This window comes from Grus americana, chromosome 4 (assembly GCF_028858705.1).
Source record: "Grus americana isolate bGruAme1 chromosome 4, bGruAme1.mat, whole genome shotgun sequence".
Classification (NCBI taxonomy): Eukaryota; Metazoa; Chordata; class Aves; order Gruiformes; family Gruidae; genus Grus; species Grus americana.
The window spans coordinates 18,890,645-18,915,015 of NC_072855.1; the positions used below are offsets into that span (position 1 = coordinate 18,890,645).

Consider the following 24,371-nt stretch of genomic DNA (forward strand, 5'->3'; position numbering starts at 1 on the left):
GAAGTGCCTTCAATTTCTTTGCGTGTTTCCAATTCTCAGTAACAATTCCCTTCAGCTTTATCCAAATCCATATGAAAGATACGCTGAGTTAAGCCCTAAGCTGCACTTTCTGAATCATGTCTGCAATACATGCTGTATTCAATATCCCACGTAAAAGACCCATGGAGAACTGCATAACAGCAATTAATGATACAGGTTTTTCCTGATATGACTCAGCAGCCCCTGGGACTCAGGTTTTTTTCTAGACTCAGTAGAATAGTTTCTGCTTCAGACTATAGCTCCAAAACAGTAACCAGCATTATTTCTGTAATAAATCACAAAATGTCAAACTGACATGAACTATAATCATGCTTTACTCTGTCTTTTAATGAAATATATTTCATTTACCAAATACAGACACTACAGTAGTAAACACACATCTTAAACATATTAGGAGTCAATGACATATGAAGATCTCAATTTGACAAGTACTTTGTTGAACAGCTTTAACAGCCAGTAATACGTACCTCCTACTAAATAACTGTTAAAAGTCTATAATATTTGGAACATCATTTTTTCCCTCTTGTGAATATTGAAAAGCTTTATAAAAAAAAGCTTTCTCTGAAGGAATTCTGCAGGGTCATAAATTGTTCTTTTATTTGCACTGAAATATATGTTATTCTATGAATCACTATTGAATGTGTAAGATAGGAAAATATTATCTATAACATCTAGAAATTTTGCTGTGCTGAAAAAACTAAACTACTATGTAAAGACTTAACATGTATGCATTCAAACTACGGGAGTGTTACATGTAATTTCTATTACATGATCAGGTATCTTCTTTCTAGCTTTCTGACAACACAGGTACAAACACTTGTGCTTACCGAAGTATGACTTTCCTTAGTATGCACTTTGCCACTCCAGTGTGTCATGTTGTCATGTTAAATCACAAATTAAATCTCAAACTGCTTATGTTGCTTTTTGTTTTAACCTTGGAGTCACTATTAAAGCACAGCGGGGAAATAATCACAGGATATACTGAATATCAGGCTAAATTTACCAAAGGATTTTTGACATTGCTTTAAACTTTAGAAAATATGCATTTAGGTACAGAAAATTCAAGATAGTGAAATGTCTGCTTTTCTGCCTCCCAGTTTCTTACTTTCCTCTCTCCGTCCTGTCCTCTCTAAATATGCAAAGTAATTCCAGGTTGACAAGAACAAGTAAATACTGAAGGAATTCCCAGTTTCAGAATGGTGCTATTACTGCTACTGAGAACACAGCATCTTTTCCTGCAGCCTAGAATGGAAACACTTAAGAAAAAAAGAAAAATTGCTATGCTTATTTTAGTTACTACAATATGGCCAAAATATACGTTTTATCTTAAGATACTAATTACTGTATTATTTAGAACCAAAATAGTGCTGCACTTCTTTAGAAATCACTTTTGGAAGAGTCCAATCTGCATGGTACATGCAACTGAAGAAACTTGCTAGAAAATTGGAGATGTCTTTTCACAGTTGTAATGACTATGAATATAAGAGACAGATTACAACCTGGTTTGCTGTACAAGCTTGCTAAATCATCATAAAGCTGTATAAAAGAGAAAATCACTAATTATCAGTTAGACTAAACTGCTGAAAAATTATATGTGCTTTAAGGTAGAAAACAGCCCAAAATGGGATGATGAGAACGAGAAATATAATGGTCGTGCCAAGAGAAGACAGAAGAAAATTAGCAATTAAAAACCAAATGTGATTGTTGGGTAACAGAGGAGGGTGGAAATATGCAGTCCAGCAATTGTGCTTCAATTTCTGTAATGGATAATTACATGTTAGACTCTAATGTGGAGGAGATTCCTTTATAAAGCAATCCCTTTATCATGCATTATACATCACTTGCAAGGCATATCAGGAAAAAAAATCTCTTTTTTCTTGAAAACACTGAACAATTACTTCTATATAGATATATTGGAAATAAAGTACTGCTGCACACAGTGGAGCCCACACCAGTTTTTATTGCAAAAAATTCAAAACGTACTATGAAATCTATGAAACCTTCATAAGCTTTCCGTAACCATCACATGTGTTGAGATTTTAATTAGAATGATGTAGTTTGGAGTCAAAGTAGTAACTCCAAAGTTATAACTAGTTTCTGCTTAATTTTTGGTAGCCTTTTCATATTTTCAGTATCCATTCCTTCTTCCTGAAATAGAACTGCTAGCGGCAGAACACCAGTGGAGATCTTTTTGTTTGTCAGAAAGACTGCTTAGAAGGTATGAGATTCTAGGGGAAGTCCTGGTTTAAATTTTTTAATGATGGTAATAAATCAGAGCTTCTGGATATCTGCTGTTCCTAAGACCATCCTATTCCACAGACATTCTTCCTAAGATGTCCAGTTGTGCTCTGTTAATTTGCTTAATGCAAAGCCCTACCTTTGAGCACCTCAAAGGAAACTGGCTAACTATAGCTAAGAGTTGTAATCAGATAGAAACATAATAAAGGAAGAAGTTTTCCAAAGAGTATGTTTATCACTACATGCAAGAGCACCAGATCTGTTACAGCATGTAACAATTTGTTGGCAAATCACAATGTCAGAATTTGCTGATACAAATTCCTTAGGGGAAAACCCTACCATTATTAACTCCTGTCATAAAGAAAAGGCTACCTATCAGAAATTATTGACTATTGCAGCTGGTTTAGTCCCACTGTCCCAGGTGATCTACTAAAGCCTCAAAAAAACCGATATCAGAACTACATACATTTCTACACTAGAAGGCAGTTATAAATTCCTCTCCGATTGCGCTTTGGAGTATAGGTCTGAGCTGCTCCAACAAAAATTAATTAATCCCAGTGATTAATACTGAGAACAAATAGCGCTACTGCTGCTGTTGTAAAATACCGTCCAAAACTATAACTAAAGAAGATCTAAACCAGACACAGGAGATTCTTGCTAGCCGCACATTAATGAGTGTGGTATTGCAGCATTGTTGCTGGACAGTGGAGGCCATTTGTGAGAAATGGAAAGCAGAGACCCCGTGGCCCGGATTGACTCGTCAGTACGTTTGGTTTGCACTTTTGCTTTGCCACACCAGCAGCCTCGCTTTCCTGGTATTACCTCTACTGTTGCTTTGTATAGATGGAAAAAACATTCCACATAGGACATTTTTAAGAGAACACTATTACAAGTAGGTACAATAACTCAGAACTGAAGAGGTTAAGAAATATCCTATGCTGAAGTTTCTGCTTAAAAAGCGTGTCTGAGAGAATGCATATTCAAGGAAGGCACCGTCTGAATTCAGATGAAGCATCAGTAAAAGAAGGTAGAATAGCAATAAAAATGAATGAGTAGTAGCAACTTGTAGCAAGCAGAATTATATCCATTTAATTGGGGATATAGAGGAAGCTCTAGTATGAAATTACAAAATCTATACTGTCTATAGCATGTTTCTCATGCCAGACAAATGGAAGGCAGCAAATGTAACACCAACACTTAAGACGAACCTGGAGAATTAATAAGACGAGCATACATTGCTTGTCTGAGCTCTGTACACCATTGTCAGAGACAGGCTCCCAGACGAGATGGTCCTTTGAAGTGACCCAAATATCTATTAATTTTGAGTATAATTGATTTTCTCATTGAAAACCCAACTGAGTTTGAAGTCTCTCCTTCCTAAAAGTTGCTTGGGGTAGCTTGAAAGTTCTATTTTCTCCAATCAACCCTGATAAACAGTCTATGGAAAGGAAACCTGTTCTTCTTATGCACTCCATCACCAGTTTGTGTTCTACACCCATTTACTCCCAGATGATGAACTGTGGTCAATATTCCTGTCGTTAAGCAATTATTGCCAAATTGTTGGCAATTATTGCCCAAAATAAATGTCATAGGTAAACACAAGGTGAATCAACCAAAAAGGCTATTACCTCTCTAAGATGTGCAGTGATCATATTCATGTGACTATGTCTGCAAAGTACAGCAGATAAAACCATCTAAGGTTATCTCAGAATAAAATTAATTAAACCCTGTATTACAGAATGATTTGAGCTTCAACCATATCTGGTACTGCAAAAGGCTGTATCCCTTGTGAGTTGGACTGGGTCAGCTGCAGGATATGAAAACTGGTAAGTCAGGTTACGGAAGTGTTGTTTAAACTGGGCAGCCAGTACAGACATGATGTAAGGTACAAACCATCAAGATTTTATACTACAGCAAACACAGAGCTAGGATCTCAAAGGAGAGCACAGGAAAAAAACAATGCCCATAGATCTAAAGAAAACAACTGTAAATTGCAGTAGATAAACCACAGAAGAGGCTCAGAGGAGACTGGATTTTGCAAAGGCCTATCTCAACTCTAAGTTGCTTAGTTACTCTAAGCAGTAAGTATGCAAATTCACTATATCAAATGTAACTATTTTGGATGTAGATAAAAGCATTTCCAAATGTATTATGGATGTCATTATCTATAATGTTAATGTATTTGTCACATCAAGCAGAGAGCCACAGGCTAATGGATTAACACTGGACAGTGATTTAGCAAGCTGTGCTCCCTAAATACATCTGCTTGGTACACTTTGGGAGATTTCTAGCTGTACCTCAGTTATACCTTTAGATGTTTGAGGAACAAAACCTTTTACTTGCTTACTTGTACCTTCCATTTACTGCTAAATAACCTTCCTTTCTCTTTGAAGTGGTCATCAGGACACAAATTCACCACAGGATTACTGCTATCATTGTTCCACCACATCCACCAGACTGGATCAAGCTAAGAGGGTGTAGGGTGTGAATTCCTTAAGGAACCATTGTGCAGAACCATCTGCAATTCCACAGTGTTCGGAGAAAACATGGCTGGAAGTTCAGATAGTTTTTAAGGGATGTCAGGAATCTCTGAGGCCATCTGGAGTGCACTAGGATCACATCTTGTGGCTCTTCCCAGGCACTCTCATAACAGGTCCCAACACAGTCTCCTGCTCTGTGTGAATATTTTCTAGAAGAAATCATTTAAAATAGCCAGTCTATGGTGAAGACTACAAGCAAGATTACTGACCAGATGACAAGAAAAGAATTTGGTTTATCTGGGTATGTACTTTTGGTCAATGTCCCTGCTGTGTAGAAGATGCTTAAATACTGAAAGTTATCCAGTTCGTGTGATGAGACGTGAGAAGCACTGCGCTGAGCTGTGTGAGAGCAGACTTGGAACAGAGACAAAGACTAAAGCATCTCCACTGAAAGGCAGAACAGATTCCTGGAAGCGAAAACCAGGCTAGCACTTAGCGATTGCATTCATTTTTCTGAAGACATCAGTAAAAGTAAGGCTGAAGCATAGACTGGGAATCTTAATCAGAAAGGTATTCAGCTGGGATCCTTGGGACAACTCAATTCTCAGGCTAAAGGACTGACACTTTTGGCTTGCTCTTAAGCAAACAAAATGGTCACAGTCTCAAAAAATGAGAAACAGTTCATCATTTTGAGTGAAATTCCCACTCATGACCTCCTCATTTGATATGAGTTTGACTGCCTAAGAACACACTTGAGGCTCCTGGAATGTTAAAATGTGAACGCAATATATCCAACATTCTCAAGAATGGTTGATTCTCAGACCGGAAGAAGGGGCCTCATACTTCTATGTTGTTGGTGCTACCTGACAGAATATGAAGTTTACACAGGCTGAAGTCCTGCAAAATGTAGGCAGGATTTCTGAAGGGCCTGCCAGATTAAGTTTCTTAGTCCAAAAAAACCAGTGTAGGATTGAAAGTAAATGACTGAATTGGAAAGAAAATTGTCCATCAAACCATTCCAAGTGCTGACATTCTGCCAGTGTATAAATTATAGACAAGAAGAGCAGTTATACACAGACTCCCAACATTTTTGTGACACAATAAAGCTGGAGTCACAATGACACGCAGTGCACATAAAATATAGTACAGAGCATAACCTTAGAATATGCTGCAGTATGACCCCATAGAGCTAGTTAAGCCGTTATAGCCTTGATACTCATAGATGGTTTAGGATCTTTCAGCATTTGAAAATTGTCCCAAGACAGGTAGGATCCAGCTGTAGGAAAGTTCATGAAGCAATCTTACTACTAATAGTAATGAAGCAATCTTACTAGTCATATTGTACTAATAATAGTATAAAGAGCTCGTGTTACCTTGAGTTCTTTTTGCCCTTCACCAGGAAATTGTTAACTGTTTCCATCTGAGTAATACTATCAGAACACTGGTGAAGGTCTTTGGAGACCTGGAAGACTCAAATGATAAGGCACATCATAAACTGAAGATATTTCCTAAACTTCATTATATTACAACATATAGTATGTGAGGAAAAAAGTCCATATATTAAAACCAATTATTTCCTGAAGCAATGGACTTGTAACAGTCAGTACCATCATCTCAGATTTTAATTTCAAAATAAAAATATTGATCTTCTTTAGGCCCAAGGTGGATCCTGTTTGGCACCTAAAAGTGTCTGCTGTAAATGTCCTTTCTCCCAAAGTAAGAGGAGATTTGGTTCCTAGGACTGGAATATTAACTACTTCCTGCTTGTGGAAGCATCCCTGGAGAGAGATAGGATAAGTGGTGGAGAAGACAAAGAAATAATAGAGTAATCACATATACCCAAGGGCACAGATGTTCATTTTCCTAGAATCTGACATTGTTCCCACTCATATGTACAGAAACATGAAAGCCACTTGCCAAAAGGTGCGAGTTCCCAATCTTTCTGTTTCATGGATACCTTCAATTTCCCAAAGAAATTGATCTTTAATAGAAAAAGAAAAAAAAATTAAAAAGACAAAGACAAACCAAAAAGAACTAGTGGGTTTGTTTACTGGATAGTATCAACACAGTATCCGTTTTCTGCTGCTCTTGACACAAATGTCTGTACAGAGGTAGAAAAAGTGATATTCAGAGGACTTGACTCTTGGGTGCAACTGCAAATACATTTTCATTCTGAAATTCAAATGAAAATTACAGGTGGATGTAGAGTGGCTCTGGAGTCATTTGGGGTGCTCAAGATGTCACGAGGGTGTGGAAAATAAAACCAGAAGGGTTTGATTCTTGCCTGGTAAGAGTGTAGTGGACAAGAGTGGAAGGTAGGATTGAAAGGGTCTTTGTGTTACTAAAGTTAAGTGATGTCTGATGGTACAATCTTTATGACGGTATTTTTCATTAAGAAGGGAACACTCTCATAGCTTCTTTGAGACAGGAAAGTCCAAGCATTTCTATAGATGCTAAAGAAGTTTGTGGGTATAATGAGGATTTAACTCCTGACAGGTTACTGCATGAAGGAATACCAAAGCATACGCTCTTATTTCTGTGGCACTACTGCACACACTTCCCTTACCCTTAAAACAAGATGTCACAGGACTAGAAAAGAAATGCGTTTCTTCCATGAGCACAAGGACGCAATAACAGGGGTCTATCCTTAAGATTATGGCACTACAAAAGCCAGTTGCAAACCAGATTGATTCACCAGCTGTTGAATTTTGCCATTCACTAGGACAGCCACTCACAGCTATGTCCGCTGTTGAAAAACATCTAAGAGTCTGAACCAGGTCAGGCTGAACCTTTGGTTGACTCAGAGGGAGGTAATCATTCCCTTCAGTGACTATTTGAGAAAAGACCTTATACTGACAAGCTATCTGATGGATGAGTGGGGATGTTTTTCACCTTGTATCTGCCTGGCAAGGGCAGTGCTCGAGGTCTTGAATTACTTGCCAATTACAGCTCACTTCCAAGAAACAGGCTGAGGTCAAGACTGAAATCAGCTTCAACTCGATCTAAATAACCACGTTCTTGGTTACTGAGACCATCATATTTTAAAGAATGGAAAACATTTAATATTATGATAAAAAAATGTTACAGTTTCATTACTGTTCTTCAATTATAATAGAAAAAGCTCCCCCCTTGTCCATGATCACCCCCTCCTGATTCTATACATCCACATAACACAGTGATGCCTCAAAATGTTAGTGAATATAGAAAATACACGAATATTAAATTTGTTACTTCAGCACTGCAATAAATATTTACTACAGAACTTCAGAAAAATAAAAATCTGTGCATGAAAAGTTACATTATAGCATTTTTCCTGACTGCAAAAATCTCTCTCTCTAAATTAAACGTAGTGATACTGCAGGATAATAATCAGAAGGAAAATTCCCAGAATAATAAATCTTTAAGAAGGAACAGAAAAGATAAAAATGGGAGGAATGGGGTTCTTCCAAAGAGGAAAAAAAATACATCTTTATACTCACCTATATTCATAAAGATAAATAATCGCAGATAATTTTTTCTAAAAGTTAGTTTGATGACCCAGTAGCAAATGGAAGAGTTCTGAAGCAGCACTCCTAATTCAACATGTTATTTCACTTTTTATGGTTGGCTAATTTAAGATGAACAAAACCACAGGAGGTAGTACACTTGTACTAATCCATATCAGGCTTCACAACAGAAGGTCACATCTTTAATATGGTTATTTCAAAGGAAAAAAAAATACAAAAGATTTTCTAATGAACCCTTCTAATGAAAAAGATAGGAATTCACTCTTGTCTTTAATTCTGTGTAGGATGACAAAGGTGAATATCTCTATTTGACATGAAAAGATGAGCTAATTAATGCTCAGATGCATTAGTGGTAAATGATCAAGTATAGGCAAGGCAGGGATATTACCTCTTACTTCTGACCTGTCTGAGAACAGTTTCGAATCCTGTGTACACTTTGAATATCAATCCTCTAAGAAGTTTATTAAAAACTGAAAAAGGTTCAGAAAAGAACCACAAAACTTAGTCTGAATCTGGAAAGCAAATGGTGTAAGTGCTAAAATATTTTTTTACTTAGTTACTAAGAGAAAAATGTGAATTACTTAGTTTCTCAGAGAAAAATGTGAAGAATTTCCTAAACACAGATTAAAAATTAATCTACAAAGGTCAAAGATATGCTACATAGTATTTTACACCTAGCAAAGGATAGGGAAAGATATTACATAGGTAGCTCTTAAGCTAAACAGCAATAAAAGCCAAAAGTGGATACACATTTCTAGCATTGAAAGTAATTATCTGTTTGGCCAGCTTGTCAAAGGATGTCATGATGAATCTTTAACTTGGGTTTTTACAGTGAGATTACTTTTTAAATAGGAATGGTTTAGGTCTATTAATTATTGGCTCAGTCAAAAAATTCTAACATTCAGAAACGGATTGCTTCTTAGAATAGTCCTGTAAGAGAATGGTAAGGAAGCAAAGAGAAAAGTAAGTAACAGTTAAAGTATGAATTTTAGCAGATTATTATGATTTTTGCAATGATAATTCAAAGGTGATGTCTTCTCAGTGAATGGGTCAGCATTTGAGGTGATTGCAAATTCCTTCCTGTCTTAACGACATTTTTATTATTGCTGAACTATTAAATCAATTTTGATTGTGGGCAAGTGAACTACATTTCATTATATCACAATTGCCAACTTGCTAAACAACAATTTCAGCACCACATTCTGCCTTCAGTTATACCTCTCTACTTCTGAAAACAATTGCTCATGTTCTGGTAACCTGATTCATCTCAGATTACTTATCCAGCCTTAAAATTGGCCAGAATGTGATCTCTAGGCTTTGTGACGATGAGTAAGAGGGAAAGAGCTCTAACTTGTCTTCAAATCCCAAATGGTTTTCAGGCATGGCATTTACATTTGTGTAAGAGCAGGACTTTTATTTGTAAAATATATCTTAGAAGTCTTAAATTCAAAGTTAATTAAGGCAATCTAGATAGATGTTGTATAAAATATACATAATGAACATTAAAGTAATTTTTGTTCAAATATATTAAAAATTTAGAAAACTCAAAATGTGTAAAATTCCTTTTATCACCAGCTGCAAGTTACAAATGACGCAAGGCAGAGCTCCGATGCACCTCCTATCCTTAGGAACTTGCTAGGTGTTCAGCGGTAAACGTTTTTTGACAGTACAGGTACTTTTGCTGTCTTGCAAATAAAAATTTAAATCTCAAACTTCAAAGGAGGCAACTCAGATGGCATGTTAATATATTTTAAATATTTAAGATGTATATCCTAAGGCTAAACAAAATTTGTCTCAGTGTGAAAACAAGTTCTTTCTAATGAAAAAACAGTCAAGGACTTTACTCAGATGATAGATTACTTTCCAAGTGGGTAGACTGCACCCTCCTACAGTGGCAGAATATGGTCTCATCTTCCAAGGGAACAGAATTACTGCACATGAGGATTATGGATTATCTGCACAAATTTGGGCTTTCCAGAAATATCAGGTTCACTATAACTGCACTACAAGATAAATCTCTGCCTGCTTTTTAAGCACAACAGATGAGCACAGGCCACCACTATCAGAGAATCTTACGCAGTCTGTGTCTTGTTTCTGTTGTTCCCGAAAGCTCCTCAGACACAGGTAAGAGGTGGCTGTATATAGATGATTTTTTTCACCAGCAGCAATTGTCTTTCTTGGTGACCTACAGCCACCCCATCACTTGGCAGAGGCGCAGTCAGAAAAAATGCTGATTGAGTACGAGCTTCTCCTACCGAAAGAACAGATCAAGTATTTTCCAAGAAAATGGGTCTGATAAGCAACAAATAACATGTGAGCAGCAAGATGACTGATCTTCTGAAAAGATCTTTTGAAAAGCAGTGTGGAAGGGGAGAATGGTTCATTTCTGGGCCTCACTGACGTGACATGCTGTCTCACCTTATCAGTCAAGGTATTAAAGAAAGTTTTGGATAAAATTACTCCAATACTGCTAATGCTTACAGCAGATATACACACATACTTATATAATAATTTATCTTTAATACAAGAGAGGGCATAAGGTTTTCTAACTGGAGATAACAGTAGCAATTAATCTTGAAATGTGTTACATTAGCTTTGAAATATTTATAAACTAGGTAATAAGAATGCTTTAATATGTGTCCTCATAATGCATTAGTGGACTTAGAGTGTTTTTCAAGAAAATGCTAATCTTGGTAACAACAGTGTTTTGACAATTCTGTAATATAGGCACAACGTTAACCTATGAGTTGAAGTATTCAAAAGTATAGGTATTGCTTACAACTACGTATGTAAATTGGATAGTTTAGGTAGAAAAATGGCATTCTTTAGGACTCAGCTGGAAGAGTAGTTTCTACAAGAAGATATCTCTTAACACGTACTCACTTTTGCTAAGCCAGAGAGACAGTGAGTATGGATAATGTAAGGGGTCCAAAAGGTATCTCTTTTTAGAAGTGTCCCAGCAAGTATTCATGCAACTGTGAGGTGTGACACTCCTTACACACTGCACATAACTAATCTTTTTCTTGAAGGTAATGTATCTTACAGTTTTGTGGTGTGGGTCATTAGAACTTTCTCCAGAACTTTTTTCTCCTATCTTTATACTTGGTCAATCCCATCAATGATTTCAACGCAAGATTCTGTAACTTCTTAGCTGTGTGCATAATGGCACGATTGCCTTTGCAACAGCAAGCCATCACTGAACACAAAAGATTGTCAGCCTGATGGAGAAGGGTAACAGAGGGACCAAAAAACCCAGTGTCAGGTGGATTTCATGTAACTCAATCCTGCTCCCCTCCAACGGGGATATTTAAATAAACCTATTTATACAAAACATAATTTGGAAGTGAAGTTTGTTATAAAAGGTGGAACCAAATGAGATTTACTCAAAGTATAGACCAGGAGAAGAAGAACCAGGTCTGTGCCAATACCTCCCTATCAAACCTTCCTGATCTAGGTGTAGACTCTGGAGTACAAGACTCTGTTCTGATGTAGCTACAACATTTGGTGAGTTTTATGCATTATCATAATGCACATGTCCAGTGAACATATCTTCTTTAATGTCCTAAACAATTCATCACTTCTCTAATAACCCTTTCTCTTTTCTGCTTCAGATGCACAGGTTTATTTTGTTGGAGTTTCCTCTGTTAGAATTTGTTGATAGTAATGAGCGTTAAACTTACAAACGTATTTTTTCTATGTAAAAGTACACAATATTTCCTACAATAACTTTGATATAACTTCTGGGAAATAACTATTTGATTAATAAATGGGTATTCACCTGATTTAATCTCTTTTCTTTCATTATCTCACATTATCAACAATGAGAAGATAGCTGTTGTGGCCTGCTTTGGATGATCCAAGTTTTACCTGTCTGAAAGAGGATAATTTTTGGACTATTGATCCAAAAAAGAAAATGTGCCTGGAGAAGCATATATACCAATGCTTCTGTAGTGTTATCAGAAAATGACAGTAAGGGCTATCAGAAATAAAGATTGGACAACTACAATCAGAAATTACTTCGAGAGATACCACTGGGGAAAATGACTGCAGAAATCAAAACCGGAGATGTTGTATCAGATAAAATCATCTGCCTCATTAGATTTAGGCAGCATTCACTCTGGCTGGACTGAATTTTCTACCAGGTGCTGAACAATTCATCAATAGCTACCAGAGAAATAGGTCAGATAGATAACTAAAAGAAGAACTCTCCTATTAAAAAAAAAAAAAAAAAGCTAAAATACAAGATCTTCTCTATAACCTTAAGAAGATATACAATCATTTGTAATTTTATATGAAGAAATTTGGGAAGACAATTCAGGAAGGGGCCACAGGGAAATGTGAAAATACAAACTATAAAACTAAATAATAAGGCTGTCTAGCACACTTTCAGTGATGCTGCTTAATCTTTCATCTTTGATATAAGAACACATAGGACTAAAATAATTTAGCAAATTTAACTGACCTAATGAGGCAGCTGAAAAAAAAACCAAACCAACCAACCCCAAAACAGGAAAATTGAGCAAAATGAATGCAGTCTGAATTCAAAGTGTGCATATCTAGTATATCTAAATCCACACGTCTTTGGTGTGTTAAAAAGCCTGACTTTCTGAAGCTAAGGAATATTTTGAGTGAAGGTGACTGATGGGAAAATCAGACAGAAAAAAATAATAAAAATAAGGAATTTTATAGGAAGATGCATTAGGTGGCCAAAATGTAGCAATCTTGCAATAAAGAGAGAAGCTTTGGTTAAAACCTCTTTTTCCTTCTGTGGTATAGTAGCTACATTAGTTATAAATGTGAGAGTAATAGTGAACAGATGAAAAAAAGGGAAATAACAATCTGAATGAATTTTGATGTACCGAAAACATAGGAAACTAAAGTCAAAGGAGAAAATCCACTACTGAATAAACTTTTAGAGTTTATATTTGGGTTTGTTATTTCTAAAATACATTAGGAACAAAAGGAAGCATATTAACAAGGATACCATCATAGAGATAATATAGCAAGTGCAGTTGATCTTCCTGATTTCTGAGACATATACCTAATGACTGACACAGAGTGAATGGCCAGAAAACATAACACTGCCTGCTTAAAGAGGAGAGTAAATCTGGGAGTGATGCAGAGAAACAAACAACATGACTCACTACGTAAAGATAAGGGGGAAAAACTAGAATCAGACACTGCTTTTTAACAATAGCAAAAAGGAAGAAATTGTGAAATGAAGTGATTACTCCTTCTTCCCTTGTCAGCTTCAGAACATGTCAAGGTTTTGGATTCAACCCACCGAAAGAAAGCACGTAACTGTCACAATTTGAGAATATCACTGACCTTAATGGACAGATCTCAAATAAAAAAGATCACTTGTGCTCACTCTCCTTTCATCAAATGCATTTCATGGTGTAGTCAAAATATGCTATGGGGTTAATCAAAAAAGCCAATGGATGAAAGTTATTGCCCTGCTGCATACAGGAATTCAAAACACATGATCTGACAAGTCCTTTTTACTTCATGTAAGAAGCTGTGAAATTTACTGCTCTCTGGCTTCACTTTCCTCATACATTTGCATACATCAGGAGATAATTCTATTTGCTGTTGTAAAGCATTTTGAATTCTACAGAAAAAAAATAATATAGAAAGTATTATTAGCACTAATATATTTCAAAACAGAATGAGTACACCTGATTTCACTATTCAGGTTATATTCTTCTGCCTACCAAGTCTGGCATGCCATTTTTCCCTTAATCATTGACAAAATTGTGTTCTTAGAAAATGTTTGCTCTTGTACTCAGTAAACCATGAAACTAATTAGCTCTAAATATCTTGCTTAAAAAAAAAAATATCCATAACATCAGTCTAAGTTTTATTGGGTTTTGATAATTAAGAAAGACTTTTTTTTTTTTTCTATTTCAGCCTTAAGTACTGAAAAGTAATAAATGTTCTCAAATCTTGGTAGAAATTGTGCATATTTTGATTTATACTACCCACATCTACTGATAGCTAAGATAGTGAAAAAGTGAAAAAAGACAGTCAATAAATGTAACTAGAAGGCTTTTATAGATTTTCATTAAAAGGGAATTCAGCCCTTGTGGAGAATATGTAAAAATAAAGGCATTTACAGTCATAGGCAAACACTGTGCCGTATATAATTTTCCTTTGCTTATGGTGGCTCTTTGACAGTAGGAATGTAGCATTTACTTATGCAAAGTAAATAAATAAAACAGATGCTTTGAAAATACAAATTCTATGTTGAGTAGCCAGCAGGAAGTAGGGGAAGTAAATATCAGAAGTTATTTCCTTGGGGGAGATAAAACCGACCAGAGTCCCAGCTCTTTCTCATACCCAAGTTATTCTCATAAAGTTCTCTAGGTTATCACCTAAAATTACAGAAGAGTAAAACTGAGCAATAAGGTTCTAGTATTCTTCCATTTCATAGTAGATGAGATAATTTCTATTTATTCAAAGTCCCATTCTATATGAGATAACTAATAGCCAAACAGCAACAGGACTGAGACCCTTGTGCTCATGAACTGCATCACAACTATTTGCCACAGAGGAAAGCTGAGAGTTCTCTGATCAACTCTCTGCTTACTTAGGTCTAATATCATTGTTCTTTTTTTTTTTTTTTTTAAAAAAGGTTAACTATAAACTAGCAAGTTTGCAAAAGGCATTGTACTGATAACTCAGAGTATAGTGTTCTTTATCCATCTATTTCTTTGACATCTCTCCATTCACAGTTACAGTATTTACCTACTTTGATCTCTGTGGATGTAAAGCACTAGACGAGCACATTATCATTGGCCATGACAATGAGTCTTGAGAAAAGAAACTCTTCAGCAGACACTGACCTGGGAATACTAGATGGTTTTTCCAGCAACAAGGGGCCAGCCTTCAGAAGATGATTCAGAGATGTCAGACTGCTTAAAGCAGGCTACTAAGTGCTGAAGGCACCTATTACAAATTCCCTTTGCTAGCAAGTTTCTTTTCTTACCTGCCTATTTCTCTCTTTTCAAACTATATCCAGAACTTGATGCTTCTAGTATGAGGGGAAAAAAAAAATAAAAAAAAATACCAGAAAGGGAAGAGCTTTTCTCTTATTCATTCTGCCCAGTAGTGACCTGCTGACCAGTCATGCAGGATGCACAACCTGATCAGGAGCTTGTAGCTGCAAATCAACTATAAAACACACTGCTGTCTACAAATGACTTGCTAGTGCTGTTTGAGCAGAAATATTTAATCAAGGGAAACTCCATTGAAGTTCGGTGTAAAAGATTTCTATCCACTGCTCGCTCACTCACATCTGAGTAGTTGTTTCAACAGCTGTTTTAATTCAATTTATCTTGTTATATATGAAGACTTAATTGAACAAATTACTTCTTAGGAATGCCTGAAATTGCTAATATTAAAATTTCTATCATCTCTTTTTTCTTTAGCACACTGTCAGCTCTGGCTAATCATTTCACATATTGGTCCATGATTGCTTTTGTACTTCATAATTCTTTGCATAACTCTCTTTGACATCAAGACTGATCTTAAGAAAAGAAAAATGGCAGAAAAGCCCCTATGTTTATTACAAACTGTTTCTAGTATGAAGAGCTAGTGATTATCAATCCTCTGAAATGAATATTCCTCCATTTCTATCCATGAACAACACTGTGAAGAGGGACATTGACTGTCGAAATGTTGAAATTCCCAGCAGATCATAGCCTGGATGGCAAAACAGCTTCGGTGGCTGCTAATTTCAGAGCAACCACAAGTAACTTCCACCGTGTTTCCAATCATATCCAGTCCTTGTCGAAAACAGTTATAAATACTGCAAGAAACTCCCTATGTGTCCATGGTTTTGCTCTGTTTTCCAGCTGATGAATGGGAAGTTGTCAATAGCCAGGACATTAAAATGGGATTAGAAGCTGCTTTGACATTTTAAATGAATCAAGTGTTTCAGTAATTTAACTCAATTATTGCAATTTTTGCTGTAAAGTTCTACTACTGCCACTCTTGGGGCTCCTAAACAAGGAGCTTAGACAGATACCAATAATATCGAAACATGGAAACCACATTTTACAGTAACATATTGAGATTACTTCTGTGCCTTTTTTTTTCCTGTTAGAGGTACTAACTGCTATAAGAGTATTTCCTAACAAACAGGGTATTCTTACGTAAATATTTTTGATCATTCATATACTTCACATTTCTTCTCTGAACCTTATCCCTAATGGTGTAGGTTTCAATGCTTACGTTGATGAAGAGGAGTTTATTTTGCTGTTTATTTAATACGTGACTTAGCTTTTGAAAATCAATCCAGGTTTCCCAAGAAACATTAGGACAAAACTATTTTAATTTAGGAAGGGGTTCATCTCACGATGATTCGACCACTGTTTCTCCAACAATTTACCCAGAATAAGGGACATACAAGGAAGATATTCACATACAAAACCTCTTTCATATGTCCATCAGGTTCATATGATCCTTATATATGAAGATCACAATCTTTTCAGAAAAGTACTAGAAGTATACTGAAATAATATATACTGATCTTAAGATGATAACATGTTGTATATTCAACTTGCTCAGTTCTTGTATCTCATTTTAATTGTGAATGACTTTTGGAAAAACCTGCCATACAAGAAGAAATATGATTAATTTTAAATTTATATCTGGGTATATCTAGGAACAAACTTTCCTGATTAGGTATCAATACACTACTCCTTACACCTCATACATCACTGTTTTAAAAAATCAGTAAAGTTTATCAAGGAGGACATAACCGGATTTATGAAGGGTTAAATATTTAACCTGGAGACAAAGTCTGTGCAATCCACAACCCATGAGAGTGAATAAATCTATTTTGTTACTTATCATTTTAGGAGCTGTCATACAATATTAAAAACATTTATTTGAAAATACTTTCATAAGAACAGTAAAACCACTCAGCAGTTACAGGCAACTAGGCAAAACCACAGAAAGCATACTGTGATCTAAGTGAGTGCAATACATCATAAAATAATATTTAACCTAGAGATACAGTCTCTGCAACCCACAACCTACAAAAGTGTATAAATCTATTCTGCTACTTATCACTTTAAGAGCTGTCATTCAATATTAAAAACATCTATTTGGAAATACTTCTCCTACAGCAACAGAATCATTCAGCAGTTGAAGGCAACAGGGCAAAACCACAGAAAGCATACGGTTATCTAAGTGAGTGCAGTACATCAGAAAATAAGTATAAGCAAGTATATAACATTTTTATTCTGAAAATATTTTAATATTTTCATAAATAATGTAAACGATTGCTTATTATTATACACATAATTTGTTTTGAAGATTCTGAAGAAAGCAGGATATTACCAACATTTATGATCGTTATTACGACACTGAAAAGAAGAAAACGAGATTTTACTATTGATTTACATAAACTGCACCTGATTCTTCCAAATTAATGTGGAAGTGGTTCGCAAAGTTCAGAATCATGACAATACAGTGTAGGAAGGAAGATAAGTTATCTTCAAGCTTTTGTTACCCTGATAGAGACTAATTCTGAAGTCTAGATCTCTACCAAAGCTTCAGTATGATTTAGAGAGTTCAGATTTAGCATCCAGCATCAGGTGCACTGTGTTCCAGATTATTACTGGCTCTATGGATGATTTCCAGACAGACGTAGGATGCGGTTTATATACCATAAACTATTCCTCTGTATGAAACATGCAAAAAGATTTCACTGGGACATATTAACCTTTGAGGGGGAAAAAAAATGTGTGATATAACCTATTCGAAGCCAGACAACTGCAAATGTCCTTATAACAAACAACATTTTCAAAAAACCTGCCACCAACTTCCTCACTGATTTCTGGAAAAGCACATATAGTCTGAGTACAGTTGTAAAATTCATTTTGTCTTAACATTCTACTTAAAAACATCTCTAACATTTGCAAAATTTTATGATGCATATACTTTTCATTCAGGGGTGGAAATGAATAGCCTTGATACTTATAAAAGTAATGACAATTTTTTCAACTCCCCAGTAAAAGTGTATAAATCTTTCTTTCTACTGTAACCAGTTCAGATCTTTAATTCTCACGTTTAAGGAGAAAATGGGGAATAAACCTGCACAGTTCCTGAACTATGAGAAAACCAATTCATAAGTCTGTACAATTTAGCTAAGCCCTATTTTCATATGTCATTGTTTTTATCTATTACTTGATTCCCATGTAACATGCCTTTTGTCTCATTCGCAGCAGTTGACCACCACAGAGGAATGGGGCATATATGTCTTCCTGTGGTTTTATCTAGCTGGCATGCTGGAAACCTGTCCTGCATCAGGTAAGAAGAAACTTTAAGGCTCCATGCATACGCAGACTGCCAGTTTTTCAGCCAGTGAGGCAGACAAAACAGGCAGCTGCACGAGAAACTTATTTCTTACAGAAATCTTACAACCTCTTACAGGCAGCTTCACTATATTTCTAATTGTCTTTCCATTATCAGCTTCCCCAGCCATAAAAGCAAGTGCAGACAACAATCAAGTGCTGAATTTTGCCAGGGAACCCAAACAGATGTGAAATCAGACTCGACAGAGCACACACAAACCTGCCGACCAACCTAAAAAGTAAATATGACTTTTTTTGTTTTCCCTATCTCTGCAGCCTCTAATGCTGGAGATGATAACTTTTATTATAACATTTCTCAAGTTGATCGACGTTTTGGTTTACAACTGAACAGACAACAAAAAGAAAAGCAGAAGTTCATACATTGGAAGGGAATCTCTCCATTGTCATTTAAACTCAATATAATGCACTCTAATGGATACATAAATTCTTTATAAAAATGCACTTGATAACACAGTTTTGTGAGTCCCTGCAGGGTTTTCAGATGCTGTAATCAATACTAGCAAGTCCACGCAAGACAGCAACACAGACAGAGAAACAGTTGAGTGAACTTCCTTATTTAAAATCACTTGAAGAGAAGACTGCGTTTCTTGAAAGGCTTACATAAACAGGATTACTTTAGACCTTTTCATAGCAGCAAATTTTGCTTATATTCTCACTTGTTAACACATGAAACCAAAATCTCTCAGTCAACAAAGTTCCCCTTTTCATAGGCATAAGTATATACACTGTACTCAAATGCTAGCTTACAGAAAGATTTGAAAATACAATATTTCTTCAATATTTGAGAAACAGACCATTTCAGTCTGGAACCTAATAAAACCCTGGGATGCAATGAATATCATTACGTTATCAACCATGCTGCAATCAGTGTTTTGTTAGACTAACTCCTCATATGGTAAGAACAACAGCACTTTTAGAAACAAGGTAAAAATAATCTTCCACTAGCTTTTACAAATAAAAGACACATTTAAAATAAAGTAAGCTTCTTATTTTTCATTTTTACTGCTTTATAAACAAACAATACTGCTAAGAAGAAAGGAGCTGATCTAAGATAAACAAAGCATCAAGCAATAAAACTTGCACTTGATTGCCCTGAGTGAATGTTAAAGTTGCTTATTTTGAATCTGAGTATCGTAGTTCTTCTTCCTCAATCAGATTTTAAAATGGTAACAGTAAATCAAATATTCAACAGGTTTTTAAATACTATAACACATATATCTTGCTATTATAACAATCCCAGTACAGGTGACGTTAGCATGAAGAGATTACAAAACAATTGTTAATAGATTACAAGACATTTTTAAAGCAATATAACTGTATTTGCATATGTTAACACCCCAAAAATCTGCTTTGACCCCCACTACTTTAAATTTACAGCTTTAAAAAAGGACTAAGAGATTCAGATTTGAAGGCATTTATCTCCATTTACCATCTAAGTTTATACTTGCAGTATTCAGGATAGCAGTTTATTTTTCCTGCGAAAGAAAATCCCCGCAACTTTAACATCAACACCAGCCAGCCCTGATGTGTAGAGCCGCTCGCCAGGTGACTCGGGTAGTGCCTTACACCCGCCTTACAGGTGCCCCTTGCCTCGCCGCCAGAGAATAACCAGAACAGAAAAATGACAAGCCACTGAAAAGCACTCCCTTACCTTCTAAACCCGCTTCAATCAGCCCAAACTGTTCCAACACTTTAACAAAAAGCACAATCACGATCAAAACTGCTATCATTTCAAGCCCTTCCAAGTTCATGATGAGTTAGGTCATGGTCTGACCACCGCCACTGAGAAAAGTGCTCTTCTGCCTGGCTTTCTTTGCAAAGCCATTAAACTAGGCGCAGAAGGCTCCTGCGAGGGAAGGGGGCGAGCGGGAGGGGAGCGGGAGGGAGCACATCCAGGCTACCCGAGCAGAGGCCGGGAGAGGCAGGCGGATCAACTCCGGCCTGCCGGGATCACCCCGCTCCGCCACAGCCGGGCAGCCATGCGGGCAGCGAGGGGCCGGCCGCCCGAGGATCACCCCACCTCCCCGCCCCCCCCCCCCCCCCCAAACGCCGAGGTCACCCGGGAAATGTCCCCGGGAAAAAAACGCGGTGCCGGGAGCGCCGGCGGCACATCGGGGCTGGAGCCGCTCCCGCTCCCCGGGCCGCGCCGCGGGAGGCAGCGGCGGTGCCGAGAGCCCGTTGCCTGGGAAACGCGGGGCCGGGACGCGCGCTGGGCGGCGAGGGACGGCACAGGCCCGATGGCCACCTGGGGGAAGGTGCTCGCCGGGGGCTGGAGGAGGATGCGGGATGAAATCGCTGCCATTAGGAGGGTGTAGTCACAGGCAGCCGGAGCGGGAGTCACCCTTCACCTCGCCGAGTAGCGGCTTTCTCTAATTGTACTGGAGAGAAGGATTTCACAGGGTGTGACTTGCCAACTTCTCGGCTAGTTTCTCCGGGTAAAACTGCCTCGGTACTATGAGACACTGACTGTTGCATGTGGCAAGTAATACACAGCATTTTATGCATGGCATGGCAGTGTATTAAAAATCACACACACCCCCTTTTTTTTTTTTTGTAATTAAACAAAAAAACCTGCTGTCTCAAATTCTTTGAGGCTTACTGTGTGGGCTTATTTGGAAAACAAAAATTGGAAAGAACAGACTGAGAAGGAGAAGGAAAAGCAAGCTCGTTATTTCTGATGGCTTCTCACTTCAGCAATATTTGCTAAACAAAGTACTTTCCATGGAAAATATTAGCAGTAAAATACACAAATAATACACTAACCACAGGGCTGAACTGGTATCTTACACCAGTAACAGCCACTGGCCTCTCTACAAGTTTGCAGTACTGGCAATGTCACATGCAGCGCACAACACCATTCATGGTTAAGGATTTACCCTTTAAATCCTTTAATAATTTAGCATCTAAGAAGGAATTTACATTAGAAAAACAGCGCCTCTATTGCAGCAAAAATCAGCGGGGAAACAATTGCAACAAATTTAATCCTGTCTGGTAGAGTACTGTCCCCCACACGGTTGGTATCAATTACTGCCAAGGGCTCGGTTTTTTTTCTTTCCTTGGATAAGATTAAAAAAAAAATCATTGTGTCATGTGAGAACTGGCAGCAACTTCTAAGTCCCCCAGGTATCCTTGCATTATGATGGGTGTTATCATTACTGAAAACAGTGGAATGAAGTGGGAGTGAGGATATAATATAGTACATTTTTTCTACAGCGGGTAGATAAATCCATACAGTGTGATGTTCACATGTCACTATTCTGCACTTTTTTGCTCAGGATTGGACTCCCTGAAGCTTCTTAGACTTTTTCTGTCAGAAAATCTAAGGTTTAACACTTCATCCTAAACATTGTGTTATAGCAGACTGCTTTTCCTTGGGTTTCCTTGCCTTTATTTGCTGCAGACTTTCTCCTTACATTCTTCTTCTTCCCCTCATTTAACCTTTGTTCCAAACAAGGCTAAATATCTTTCCTCTCTAAGCCATCTTATCAACGGCTTTAAGGGCAGGAGATCCAGCTCTCCTTCAATGTGGGACTCAAATGGGTTAATTTATCATCATCAGCAACATAGTATCTGTGATCTGTATGCCTTTACCCAAAAGGCTGACACGAGTTGTGTTTGGGTGCATGCAACATTGCCACCTGAACTGACATACTCATCTTCATTAATAGCTTTCATTAATACTGGTCCGCTGCAAATGTTAAAATGAAAACACTTTTTAAAAAGACCCAATATTTACTACTTCTGTGACTTACTCAGAGCTGAGAGCAGAAAACTGGAAAGCAGAGCTTGCGGTGGCAGTTCTGCAAAGAAGGAGGCCGCCATTGCCCCCCAAACCTGGACCCCACAGCTGGCAGTGCCTAGACAAATAGGCATGGGGAGATCCGCTGGCTGGGATCTGCCTCCTCAAGTACGGGCAAAGTTTAGTTTTTCCCAGAGGTGCAGGTCTGCTGCACCTATGGCTAATTCTGACTCTTCTTCCAAGGCACAGCAGAGAAGTACAGAAGAAAGGAAAGAATTAGTATTACTCCAGTTTTACAGATGGATGCCAAAGCACAGTAAGAATAATCGTCTCCAAGGAAGCCTAGTACTTTGCAAGACAGCGGTGACTAAACTCAGGTTTCTCAAGTGCTGTGAAGCAGCCATGAGAATCTCCTCTTTTTTTTTTTTTTTTTCTCCTTTAGATATGCATACAGGTAATCATATATCCAGTTAAATATACTCCCCTCATTAGGTCATTGTGTTCTAGCAAAACTTTATAAAACCTTACAAAAGATATTTCTCCTGTAGGAATACAAAATATCACAAAGCTATCTCTGATCCTTGCGTCCCTACCTGCTTATAAATGGAGTTGACTCTATTGACAGGTAGGGTTACAAACCGCATAACACAATTATTTCTCTCTCCAAGTACCTTGCCAAAACCAGTGAAGTGGCCTGTTGGTTTCTTCTTTGCCTTCCTTAAAAAAAAAAGTGATCTTCATTTACCCATACAGTTTTATCAAAACACGACAGGACGAATGTAGCCAACATAATTGCAAATATTGAAACCCTGTTTTCTCTCTTGTCTAACTACAGTATATTGTGGAATTAAACTTGGAAAAGGTCTACAAGGTAAGTAGGAATGGAAGAAATAGGAATAGGAGGAAAGATATTAATGCATAAATTACCATATAGGTAATTGCCATATAGGTGTTTTATACACAACAGCACGCAGCTGTGTTTTTCTTATGTGTAACTGCAGATAAAAGGTTTCAGCCTAGAAAGTTTTAGAGATGCTGTCTCCTTTTCATCAAAGCATTTCACAGGTTCTTAGTTTTTATCATGAGAATAAATATATTAAATTGAAGTCACTGGTTATGTTTTGAGCTATGGACGTATCTAAATGGTCACTTCTCATCCTGTGATGGAGCTCTAAATGACAATACAGTGACTCTGTTTATATTACTGTGATTAAGGTCCTTGATACTATTAATCTTACTGCTATTGCTTAATTCTATATATCATGAAAAGTTAGTGTTAAAAAAAGACCCAATCAATTCAGACTGAAAAGTGATGAGTGGGTCTACTGATGGACTCCCAGCAACGGTCGTAGTTCTCTCACACTTCCTTTTCTTACACACTCATATTCATCCGTGTGGCATTAAGCCACTCTCAGGTTTTCATCATGGCTTCCATGAGGATGATTACTGTCCACCGATATTCCTTACCACCTAGTGAAACACTTTATGGCAGCCTGGCCTGCATAAGTCAAAAGGAGTTGGATTTGGTTAAAAAGTTCAGATTAGTGATCCGAGCTAATCTTGATGACTTTGCATAAACGAAACTTGCACTTGCACACGTGCACCGCTGCACAAACAGATTTTGGGGAAGGCTGTCATTGGCAGGGGGGATAATTAGTGGTAGGGCTAACTGGCAGAGCTGGGTGTAAAAGAGGATGTCTACGCACAGCAAGAGAAAGCTGAAATGGAGCACCAGTGGGGCTCCGTACAGTCTGAGAACAGAACCTCTAATAGAAGCTACAATTTCTTGATTTTGACTGAGAACAACCTAAATAATATTTTAAACATGCATATGATGAAGGTAAAAATCATACTGTAAACCTAGAGCAATCTAATGATTGCTTTAGAAGTTATGTCCCTGCAACTTATTACAAAGATAAATAATATTTTTCTCCTATCTTTAATAAGAACAGCTTTGAATAAATATTCCAACATCCAATAAAAT

At 37.2% G+C, this 24,371-nt stretch overlaps 1 protein-coding gene and 1 long non-coding RNA gene across 13 annotated transcripts in view; one reads left to right on the forward strand and one right to left on the reverse strand.

The window, feature by feature from the left end:
* Positions 1 to 24,371, reverse strand: part of KCNIP4 (potassium voltage-gated channel interacting protein 4) — a 450,983-nt gene that overhangs the window by 199,800 nt on the left and 226,812 nt on the right. Inside the window, exon 1 of one of the 7 annotated variants that reach the window (XM_054824800.1) lies at positions 20,300 to 20,422. The exons of the other annotated variants lie outside the window; for them this stretch is intronic. Coding sequence (XP_054680775.1) covers positions 20,300 to 20,399 — 100 coding nt within the window. The 5' untranslated portion in view covers positions 20,400 to 20,422. Of the gene's footprint in view, positions 1 to 20,299; positions 20,423 to 24,371 lie in introns of those variants that run through there. 7 annotated transcript variants of the gene reach the window in all.
* LOC129206101 (uncharacterized) overlaps positions 9,172 to 24,371 on the forward strand; it is a 49,433-nt gene continuing 34,233 nt past the window's right edge. For 3 of the 6 annotated variants that reach the window (XR_008576979.1, XR_008576978.1, XR_008576983.1), the window contains exons 1-4: positions 9,182 to 9,226; positions 9,839 to 10,694; positions 18,499 to 18,583; positions 18,746 to 18,866. This is a non-coding gene — a long non-coding RNA (uncharacterized LOC129206101). Of the gene's footprint in view, positions 9,227 to 9,838; positions 10,695 to 18,498; positions 18,584 to 18,745; positions 18,867 to 24,371 lie in introns of all 6 variants that reach the window. The other 3 variants (XR_008576982.1, XR_008576981.1, XR_008576980.1) reach the window with 3 other exon arrangements.